The following is a 12322-nucleotide window of genomic DNA, read 5'->3' on the forward strand; positions in this document are numbered from 1 at the left end:
GCAATTGATTTCATGTTGTTGTCTGAAAATAAACTTATGTTTAATGAATTTTAAATTTATGAACTTCTAACTTCATTGATATTACAAAATGGGAAAAGTAATTAGCAAAATGGCAAATGTAGAAAGAAAATGCATTCAAAAATTGTTTCTATTCTGTAATTATTGCTGCAAGATTAATTTATATGATGGAAAAAGCTTTTATTGAAACTATTTATAAAAATTAAAGATTATTTGAATAGTTTCAAAAGTCTAAAGAAAGAAAAGGATTAAATACAGATAGATTATGACCCAACAAACTATGCACAGTGTAATCATCGGCAAGTTGATCAGATCAGAAAGCTGTTGTTTAATGTTTGCAGTTTAATAATTAGAGACATTTTTAAAAAACTATTTAACCATCAAAAATAACTTGAATAATAATAATTTCAGGAAAGCTTACAAGTTCTGCACAAAGATAATGCACCCTCTCAATGTGTCATTTTTCATGAAGTTTGAAATAATATATATATATATTTTTTAATCAACAAATAAATTCCACAAGCTCCATATTTAACAAATATGCACTTCAAGTGAATATTAATTATTTCTATAGTTCAAACTGCCAACTTATATTTAATTAAAAGGCTAAACAAGAAGAGGCAGTCTAAATAAAAATACTTTAACATATTAATGCAGCACAAGAAAATTCGCTATAAACCTGCTGTCTTGAAAATGACTTTAAAAAATATGTTTTGAAAGTAGGGGAGATGTAGCCAGAATTTCACTATGACAGGAAATATAATATATAGAGATAGCTTTAACTTTATGTATTATTAGCCCAAATTGCGAGAACAAGGAAATTTCAATTTAGATTTGACTTCTGTTATCTCAATTTAAGATATCGATTTGGATATCTTATTTTATTGTAATTATGTATTTTTAGAGGCCACACAATTAATGAATCATCTTTATTATTTAATCATATATTATTGATTTTTTCTTGAACTTTTATGTATTTTATTTTAAAGTTCTTTTTCAACTGCGGAAAGTCACAGAATTTCTAATTTTGAAGTGTGTTAAAATAATAGGACTGAATTTTTTTTTTTTTTTTTTTTCATAAGATAGACAGTTTAAGACAATTTAATATTATCATTTTCTCTTGATAATAGTCCATTTAGCATGGAATTCCAAATTTTATAATTCACTTTCTGTAAAAGAACAAATTACATTTCTTAGGTTTGGCTGATAAAAAGGATATGAAATTCTGAAAAGCTCTAACCTACTTTTGAGAAAAGTAGGTTATTTGAGATAGAATGAATATAATTTGAGAAAATACTTTAATTCATAAAAAAATAAATATGCCAGGTTCTTCTGAAAATTTTATAGCATAAATGTCATGGCATGATTTAACTGGCATAGAATGGAGCAAAAACAATTTAAAAAGAAATAGCAAGAAACTTCAGCCTGAATGAAATTAGATTTCACAGACATATATACAGAAAAAAAAAAAAAAAAAGAATAACATACCTGCAAACCAGACATTATCATTTGTACTAAAAATAACAGGTAAAGGGAAACAACATCAAGCTAAAATAAAAGAAACATAATTAGGAATGACATTTAGAGGTAAACACGACAAGTTAGTCTCAATCTTAAAGAACATACTTGCAAATGTCCATAATCGTCAAATTCAGGATTTCCTTCAAGTGGTTGTCCAGTTTCTAAGTGAAATCTACTGTGCAAAGCATGTTCAGGACATTGATTCATTTTGTATTTTTCTAGCTGGAAAATGTTTTAAAAAATACTCTTAAATTTCAAAAATTAAATTAGTAGAAGAAAACAGTTGGTAACATTTCAGTAAATAATCTATTGAGAAGGAATATATGATCAATTCAATATTGCCATTTTAAATATCAAACAAATACATTTTAGCAGTTGAATAAGCACATCATCTGAGGTATGTTATTAATTACTAAAAGTATACTATATGTGTGCAGCTTGACATCAAAAACCAAACTGACTACAATCCATTGCATAACAGATTATTTATAATGCAATAATGAATTGTAAAACATAGTAGCATTAGAATTTTCAATATGTTTATGTGAAGGCTGGTATATATTGAAATATAGTTTTGAGGTTGGTTTCTTATTGCATAACTGCATTCATTTTAGCAAAACCATAACTAATTATTTTAAATTATTCAATAAAAATAGCAATTATAGGAAAAAGTAGTAAAAAAATGCTTTTAACTTCATTTGGTTTTATTTAAATGCAAAAATTTAATGTTTTATATGAAACAGGGAAAGCTCTAGGTATTTTGTTTTATAAGATCTTACTGAAAAAAAGAAAAGATTGAAATTCCACCTGTCAACCAATATACGATTAGCTATTTATACGATACTATAAATTATACGATTAGCTATCAAATAGCTAAGAAATTCTAGCAAATAGAATATTTGCAACCATATGGCTTGCTGTACACAAAATTACATCAAAAAATTTCAATAAAATCTTATATGTAGTTCAACTTTTTAAATTACAAGTTTAGATAAAATAGGGAATTCATAGTATTTTAGAAGCAGGTCATCTGTTCATTGAGGAATTCAACTAACCATGTTAATGAGCAAACATGAGATGTTAAATGAGCAAACATATAAACTTGAAATAATTCGAGGGGGAATTACTTTGAGAATATTTATTTAGTGGTAGAAAAAAAATTTTAAAAAAATGCATTTAGAACAATATAATGAGAAAGCAAAATTTCATGCTTAGGGAATAATAATATATATCTATTGATCAAATTATATTAAAAACAAAACCAATACTACAAATTGCAAAAAAAAAAAAAAAAAAAAAAAAAAAAAAAACCATTAATGTTTACTTCTCAAGTTAAACCTTGTCAATAATTTTCACATAACTCACTTAAAAAAAATTCTTTAAAAAAGAAATGTGCATGAAAAAATAAACAAATTTTTTCATAACTTGACTATTAACAATGGAGAAAAAAAATTCAAGATAGGTAATAAATTTAAAAGCCATTTGAATTTCAGTACAAAATGAAAACACTATTATAAAATAACATTGTTAACAGAAAGGGTATAAAAAATTGATTTATTTCATTTACATTCCTTATTAGAAAATTATTGAATTTTAGGACTTGGTAAAAAGTTTTACGATTATTACATATACAAAAGATATAAATATATTATTTCATTGAAATTAAGGAAAAAAATGTATAAAGTAACTAAACTGATATGAAATATTAAAAAAAAGGATAAATGTAAAAAAAAAAAAAAACATTTGTTATATTTAGAGAAATTATACGAAAATGTCAAAATTTCATTTAATTATTAAATAATTACAATTTTAAATATTATTTTTAATTCTCGAAAGTACGTTCCAACCCACCAAATTACGTTCAAATCAAATTTTGTAGCTTCACATTCAGCTGTCTTCTATCGAATGACAGAATACATTTCCCTTTAAAGTTAATACTATAAAGATTTAAAAACAGACATTTATTCTTGAATAATTACTTTTTCTTCAGCCTGTCGCATCCAACAAAACAGTATGCCTCTCATGCATTTTACAGCACTCTGTCCAAGTTCATATGCTTTTCCTCTATCATCATCAATTCTCCTACAAATAAAAATACATGTCATTTGTCATTAAAAGTTGCAGTAATTTCTAATTCTATAATGTTGGAATTCTATTCAAAGGTCATTCAATTATCAAAATATAATGTAGAAATATTAAACTTAAGATGGAATAAAAATTTTAGATAACTTCATTAGTATTTGACACTTAAGTATGTAGAAATGAAATTCTGTTTCAAAATGTGCTTAAAATTTCCCACTAAAATTATTCTTAATTATGTATAAATTTATTTTATAATAAAAATTCACATTAAATGGAGAAGAAAAATAATAAAATAATGGCCGCAAAAGCATTTACGGTTTGATTTCTTTTTCATAATTTTTCTTTCATGTTCTTAATTATATATCTTATTGTTCCTTTTTTGTTATTAATGCTTTTGTTACAATTCTTTTTTTGTGAGTGTTAATTTATTTGATGGCATATACAAAGCTTTTGAGTGACCATGTCCTTAAATGTTTTTATTTTAATTTTTAAAGGATCACATTTTCCTCATTATTTTTATTCATTTTAAAACATTTCTTTTAATTCTACATTAAATATTTTATTTCTTTTCTTCTAAAATTCTTATCTTTATATATATATATATATATATATATATATATATATATATATATATATATATATATATATATATATATAAATAAAAGATGCACGGAATAATGTGGAGGTAATGTAATACTTCATTTACCTTGCATTAAATTCATTAAATGGTATTATTCTATTAGTGGGAAAACAGACAAAAAAAGTTTTTAAACTTAGTGAGAATAGTATCTATTATACATTACACATCAGGAAAAAAATTCTCAGTCTCACTTGTAAGCCTGATATAAACTCCAAATTGCAACTGCACAATATATGCTATCCCGTATACTAGCAATCTCCTTCTCTTCAGTCATCTGGGGAAATAACCCAGTAGTAGGGCTCTGGTGTTTGAGAATTTGCCTTTTAACTAAAAGAAAAATATATTTAAAAGAATTAAAATTTGTTTCAATGTAATAATGCGAGACACAAAATTAATAATCTTTTTATATATTAAATTACATAAAACACAGAATAAAAAAAAATTTGAAGCTAAAAGGCTCCCTTCTGGTTTGGATGGATGAAGATAAACAAAGAAGAAATAATGTAAGAGGAATACAAAATAGATCATAAAATTTACAGATTCCTAATTTCGTATCTTTAATTTGACAGTTATTTTAACTAATGCTGCTGAAACCACTTAAATAATTACCATCACCATTTTGAACCTTGTGTTTCAAAAATATATTTCAAAGTGATAATTATTTTTTCAATTAATGAAGATTATTTACCATAAGATAAGCCAGTCTTATAAAAAAAAAGAAAAAAATCTAATCATACAAAATTTTTGCACAAAATTGCTACAGTCAATGAAAATTCATGTTATCAGTATTTTTACAATTAAAATGAGAATCATTGTGCTACAATATGTGGTCTTAAATATGATTCTAATGTATTCATACTGAAACTAGGGTTTATACAAAAATCGATTTTTCGAAAAACTGGTTTTCAAATTCAATATTTCCAAAAAACAGTTTTTGAATTTTTGTGAAAAAAAAAATAGAATAGGGAAAAATATTTTTTCCATTTATATAAAATAACAAAACCAATGTCAAAATCAAAATATTAAAAAAGAATTAAGGATTACAAATACATATTACTTACACAAAATAACAAAAACTCAAACAAAAATTTCAAATAATATTTGCATTATTTTCACCAATTTTAATTTTTCCTAGAAAAACAGGATTTTAAAAAACAAAGTATCCACTGAACGGTAGTTAAATCTTGTTCTTATTTTGGACACAATATTGCCCGAAATTGAAAATACTCTTTCACTAGCTACTGAGCTTGGTTTTATAGTTTTCATAGCATCATATAACAAATCTAAGTTTTTTTGTTCTTTTATTCATTTCCTTAAATAATGAAAATTCAGCTTTCAGTGTCTTTGGATTTGTAAGTTTTTTTTCAGGGCCTTCAAGAAACTTGTGAATTAATTTTTCCATGGCTTCTTTTAAAAAAGCATTACTTTGATGAGTAATTTCTTCGATTTGCTCTTCATCAGAATCGGTTCCCAAGCAAGAATTTGGAAATATTCTAGATAATATCTTTCCAGATAACTTAATTTCGGTTTTTGAAGCTAAAGAAAGTACACTAGATTTCTTCGCGGAACTAGAAATGTTATGTAGATTTTGCAAATATAGCAAAAGAGTTGCTAATTCTACTTGACTTTTTTCTTGAATTCGTTCTTCTAAAGAATATAATAATTTCAAACTTATTTTAGTGTTTCAATTATTTAGTTCATTTAACAGAAATTCAACAATACCTTCATTTATTAATAAATTGGCATCTCGTCGCCCTAAGCTTTCAGCTGCTAGATGAATCAGTCTCAACAGATAAAATTCAAAATATTTGTATGTTTTTTGAAGAAGAGGAATATTCAGGCTTTCCAGGAAACTGGTTTTGTTAATTTAAAACCGGTTTTCAAATGTGACAAAATTACTTTAAAAAATCCGGTTTTTTAAAACCGGATTTCAAAAACCGTCAAACCCTAGCTGAAACCTTATGTCAGTTATCCTAATGAGGATGACTAGAAATAGTTGAGAAAAAATTCTATATTTAACAATTATATGAACAATCTTATATCTAAAATGCATATAATTGAGAACATAACAGAGGATAATTTACCAAAAAAAGATGAAGTTAGTAGTTCAGTTTAGTTACATTAACATCCTGTTTTAAAGTAAAACTAGAAATTTTTTTTTAACGGACCTCATAATTTTGAATCACAATCAAATGACAAGGATAATACCAGAGCTGGCACCCCCCTCCCCTTCCCCAAACTGCTGCATCATACCAATAAGATGACATTTGGACGCAACAGATTTAACATGCGCCGGACCTGCTTACACAGGGCTGCTTTAGTGGAAGATGAAAAGAGCAATATCATTCTTAAGACATAATAAAAGATATTCTGAGCTTTCATCAAAATATCTGAAATTATTGCTTTGTAAGCCTTAAATGCGACATCACAGAATACATGTACTTCAATTTGACTATTTCCAAAACCATCTAAGCAACTCTTCAGTACTATTATTTCCTTTAATGTAACAATCTCATCACACTATTTAAACCATTATTCTTCCAAGTCCTTTGATAAACTAATACAAAATCTATTGGCCCTTGTGCCAGAAAAAAAATTAATTTTCTCTCCCATATTTTCTGCAATAAACACTTAATTTGCATGACAAATAACACAATAAAACTAGCCAAAGCAAAAATTCTTGCTATCATTTGTTACACTACAATATTTATAAACAATTTTTAATTCTAAAGATAAAACATTTTGATCAGAACTACAATTTGAAACAAGCACTTTCACAATGCCAACATACTTCTCTCGATAATAAATACTAAACCACAATTTTCTCAAATTAATCATATTTAACTTTGATGCAACTTAAAAAGAAAATTCAAATACATTATTCTTAATTATATTATATTATTCTTAACTTATATTTAAAGAAACGTTTATCTATGTCATACCGATTTGAATATTCATAGAAAAAAGGAGGAATTCTCTTAATATTGCAAGATCTGAGTCACATTCTTATTTCTATAACACATGAACTCATAAAATATGCACATTATCCCCCCCCCCTTAAATCAAAGGTATCTTGATTATCCTTCAGAAAACAACTACTTAAGACATCAATAAATCTCCGATTTTCATATCTCAATACAGTGTCCACAAAACTACATTATCTTTTGAATCTCTCTATCAAGAGTCTAAATTAAGACACCATTTAAATATTACCAATACTTCCACTGAACCTATTATATAAGATCAAGTATATTTAAAAAAATCAATTTAGTGACTTTGTTATATTTTTATGGGATCAGTTGCAGCAAATGAAAAATCTGACAGCTTTTCTAACAGATTTTAATTTCAAGCATTTAGTCATTGCAGGTGTGCACCAATTTCTTTGACAATCATTGAATTGTTTGACCATCAAATGAATTCAAAATATTTTCCTTCAATTTCTGAACTTCTTACTATTAGAAAACCCTTCGTACAACTGCATAAAATGCCGTTTTAAATTTACAAAATTTCAAAATTACATTTTGAGTATTAAAAATTAAGATTTGGACCAATCTTAAACACATACAATTACCTCTAGATCTTGAGCTGCAGTTAAATATTATTCAAACATCTACTCTGGTGACTGCTCTGTGAGCATAAGATACTCGTACTCTTCCACATTATTAAAAAACAATCTTTACAAATATATCTCTTACTATTTCTTAGTATTCATTTGAAAGTCATTTATTTTTTTAAGAAACTTTCTTTATATTTTTTTTAATAATAAACTATAATTGTTTTGCAATTCTAAATTTTCCACAATGTTTCCATTCTGGTAAACTTACCACAACGACTGACTCTTCCTCTCACATTTTTGAATTATAAATCCATTTCAAATATATTAAACCCTTGCTCATTACGCTAACTTCTCCCTTGGCTTGTTACTAATAAAAATTTTATTTTCCAGTATATCGGAAATGAAAAATGCTACCAACAACACAAGGGTCGAGATACTCTTCTGTAGGATAACCTTCTTATAACCTTACAAAGCAAATCCGAAAATCATAGCAAATCTTTTACTTTTGGAGATCTCAAATTCCTCGATTAATTTCAGAAAACATTCATGCCAATTAATATTTATGCGATTTGTACATAAGTCGATGGATGACCATTGACTCATCATCTTATGCATCTCATTATTGGAGGTTCTGAACCAGGATCTTCCACTTTCACTTGGATCTATTATCCAGATTCGTGCAATGAGATTCAATTCTATAGCTTCAATGGTTTTGTTGCAGCAAACAAAAAATTAACAGCCTTTCTTTTTCCTTAATTTTTATTTTAAATGTTCATTTTGCTTCCTTTTTTGCAACATTTTAAACTTTCAGCCACAGATTAAATTACCCTAACTTTTTTTTTGGGGGGGGGGGAGGCTATTACTGTCACATGAAATTTTTGTAACTTTACTCATATTAGATTTAGGATTGGAAGCTTAAACACTGCATGTAAGAAGTAATACAGCTAACTTCAAACTCAAGGAATTATACTGATTTCCAAGAGGAAAACCAATGTATCTCTTTTCTGTGTAATAATATAAACAAGTCATCAATGTAGCTTCCTACAGAATCAATTCCTTCCATTTTAAATTGCCTCCTCATAATTTTATGAAAAAAAATTATAAAATAAGTTATATGGTTATAGAATATTCAATCTCTTATTAATAAAAAGCTCTAGAATATGGAGCACCAACTCAAAGAATGAGTAAATCTTGTATCCTTACACAGAATGCATCTATTGTAATTCTTCACTTTTGACATATAATTATGTAAATATTTTTCTTGAATTAGAAATACCTTTATTCTGCAATTTCTTTCACATTGCTTACTTATTTCTGCAAATTGTTTCATGGAAGTTTGATTCAAGCTTGGATTTGCCATTAGATGAGAGAGATATGTTATATTAATTTTCTAAATGCTGAAATGACAATGAGATTTCCCAAATGAACAAGAGAAGTATATCAAATTTCTTCATGATTTTTACTAATATGAACTGTATATTTTATCTGCCAAAAATAAAGTGCACACTAACTTTAAGTTGACAATAAAATGCAAATGTTGTGCTTAACCTTGATGTTAATTGAATATAATTCTCATTTTTAGTGCATCATTGTACTGAAATTAGTTGCAATATTCTTGAAAAGTTAGTTAAAATTCCCTTAATATTATGGTTTTCACTTTCTCAGAATTAATTCATTCTTATTCAAAAAACAAACTATTAATTCCATGATCTTATCTCCTAATAAATTGAGAATTTTTGTTCATTTTTCAGTTACCTTTTTAACATTAAATGATTTTTCTAAAGATTGAAAAAAGTTACATGATTCTGCCTAGTATGATATAGAATATTCAACATTTAAACAAATTTTTCAGATTTTAGATTAGAAATTTCTAATCTGATGGATGAATATACATCATTATATTGCAATTATTCTTTAGATTTGCGAATTTTTCTAATTTAAGAGGAAGTTTATTATCTATATAAGCCACTACTTCAATACACCTAATTCAATAATTTCAATATAACCATATATATTTTTCCCATAAGTTAGAAGTATAATAATAGAGTTGCAATGCAAATTTGGTTTTGGTGGTATATATGATGCATTTTTGCACTTTCATATTAATTAATAAATACCTAATAAGTATCCATATCACTACCTATTTCTTTTAATTGTAATTCAAAACACAATGCATTATTCAAGACAGTATCCGAACAGCAGTATAGTATCACTACATATGATACGCTGAAGTAAAATTTTTAAAGACAATATAATCAATAAATCTTTGCATAAAAATAAATTCGGAAGTGAAGAGTCATCCACGGTTTTCAAAATTACCAATTTGGTGACTCTTCCGAAAAGTTCTGAAGCTGATTTAGATATCACAATTAGTATTGTAAAAAGTGCAAAAAAAAAAAAAAAAATAATAATAATAATTCACTAAAAAAAGTAAAAAATTCTTCAAATTAGCAAATATACCTTCATTTTCTCTTCAAAAAATAAATAAATCTTTTTATTTACTAAATAAAAAAAAAATTGTACAAATAGTATGTTTTCAGTCCAGACATGCAGATACACAATATTCAATATACAAAGACAAATAGTAAAATTATATCAAACATTATATCTCTGTATTCTTTTATAAAAACAATTCTAGAACACAGACATGTTTGTTTTAAATACAGTTTACATTGGATTTAACAAGCACAATATTATTCTTAAATTTTTTCACTTTTTATATTCTACTTTATAAATATTCATTATCGTGTCTTGAAATTAGAGGAAAACTTTTCAATTTTTATTTGTTCCCTTTAATTCTAATATTTTATAAATGAGTAATAAAAATATGTTATTATTATTATTGTTATATAAATGGTAAATTACCTCACTTCTTAAAAACAAAAGATTTACAACTGCCAAAAGTAACTAGTTTTTATATAATTTCTTGCATTTTAAAATATTAATTTTTAATTTAGACAATAAGAAATTATAGCAAATAAGAAGTTATTATTTTCTTTTTAGAATTCACACTTAAAAAAGTGTGTAAATTCATTTATAGCTCAGCGGAGGAAATATATATATATACCTTGGCCATAATATGTATCCAGCTGCTTGACAGTATCAGCATAATTGGCAATTTTCACTTGTTCCACATCATATTCAGTAAGACTTGCAAGTCTGCTTCGATACTGGATAACAGCAGGAGTAGAATTTTCACGAAAGCTTCTATTAGGGCCTTCAAGCAGACTCTGAAAAATGATACAATTACTTTCTCAAATAAATAAATAAAAAAATTTAAAAAACACTCTTAAACAGCAGGCAATTTTTGCACGAAAAGAGAAAAACTGTAAATAATTTTTGAATCAGATAGTATATACACCCTTATTTGTTAGCAATAACAAATTGCAGAAATTTTCAATTATTCGATAATCATATACACTGAAAATAAATTAATGCATTTTATATGCAATAACATTCTCAGTTGTTTTATATTCTTACCACTCGCCTTTCAACTTTACTTATGCGTCTAATGGTATCCATGTGTCCGATACTTTAAACGTTAATATGAGGAAATTATTATGTAAAAGCAATGTGCACCTAAATAAATAATATCATAAAATATACTATATACATCAATTCACTTCTGTCTTTATTAAAAGATATTCTTAAGATAAAAGAATGCACACACAAAATTCTAAACAAATAAGTAAGTGAAGATTTCAAGGCCATGTTTATTTATAATAAAAACGATAAGACTTATGATTTTGGCGGCAGCATCTCAAATGTTATCTAAGATAAGATAATCAAAATATTGAAATTTTAACTATCTAACCTGTTCTCCCTTCATTGCAATTATGCGTCGTTAAAATTATGGAGAAACTATCAATCTCATATTAAATTTAAGGTGACCGCTAAGTTCTTTTAACTACTCGGTTTCAGTATTTCATTTTCGATTTAAATTAATCGTCCAGTTGCAAATACAGAGAAATCTTAAAGTGTAAAATTTATTTACGCATTCTAAAATTAAAGAAATACATTTCAGATGTATTAAATACACAAAATTTTCGAAAGCAAAATCCGGTACAAAATTAAATTTTAGAGTTGGTAGTAAGTTAATATCCAACTCACCTCGATTTGTGGTGATGGTTTACAAAAATATTTTCGGGCTCTTTTGAATTTAAATTTTTTAACGCATAAAAATTTCAGCTTATTTTTTTTAAAAAAAATGGTTAGTTGTTAAATGTTAATTATTTTTCTTTTGTTTATACGAAACTTAAACCAGATATTCTAAGCTAAAAGTGAGTTTGGAGTTATTTTTTTCCGCAGAAATCGAAACTTGAGCCTTTATTATGTATTGAAAGTTTCTTTTCAAAATATTGTAATATAAGTTAATTACGAAATTATTCTAATTTTATTTTTCAAATAATGTCAATTATTATTCTGAAAAATAAATGGTTTCTCTCCTTTTTTGGGGGGGTAAGGAGGGAAAATGGATCAATGTAACTTAAAACTATAGTTATAGA

At 26.0% G+C, this 12322-nt stretch overlaps 1 protein-coding gene across 3 annotated transcripts in view; it reads right to left on the reverse strand.

The window, feature by feature from the left end:
• Positions 1 to 11848, reverse strand: part of LOC129983675 (probable phosphorylase b kinase regulatory subunit beta) — a 50564-nt gene extending 38716 nt beyond the window's left edge. For 2 of the 3 annotated variants that reach the window (XM_056093252.1, XM_056093251.1), the window contains exons 1-6: positions 11298 to 11487; positions 10885 to 11047; positions 4453 to 4588; positions 3519 to 3621; positions 1645 to 1761; positions 1507 to 1566 (exon numbers count right to left, since the gene is read on the reverse strand). In XM_056093252.1, the coding sequence (XP_055949227.1) occupies positions 1507 to 1566; positions 1645 to 1761; positions 3519 to 3621; positions 4453 to 4588; positions 10885 to 11047; positions 11298 to 11339 (621 nt within the window). In that variant the 5' untranslated portion in view covers positions 11340 to 11487. Of the gene's footprint in view, positions 1 to 1506; positions 1567 to 1644; positions 1762 to 3518; positions 3622 to 4452; positions 4589 to 10884; positions 11048 to 11297; positions 11488 to 11631 lie in introns of those variants that run through there. The other variant, XM_056093253.1, reaches the window with a different exon arrangement.
• Positions 11849 to 12322: the final 474 nt, after the last annotated feature.

This window comes from Argiope bruennichi, chromosome 9, assembly GCF_947563725.1.
Source record: "Argiope bruennichi chromosome 9, qqArgBrue1.1, whole genome shotgun sequence".
In the NCBI taxonomy this organism is placed as follows: domain Eukaryota; kingdom Metazoa; phylum Arthropoda; class Arachnida; order Araneae; family Araneidae; genus Argiope; species Argiope bruennichi.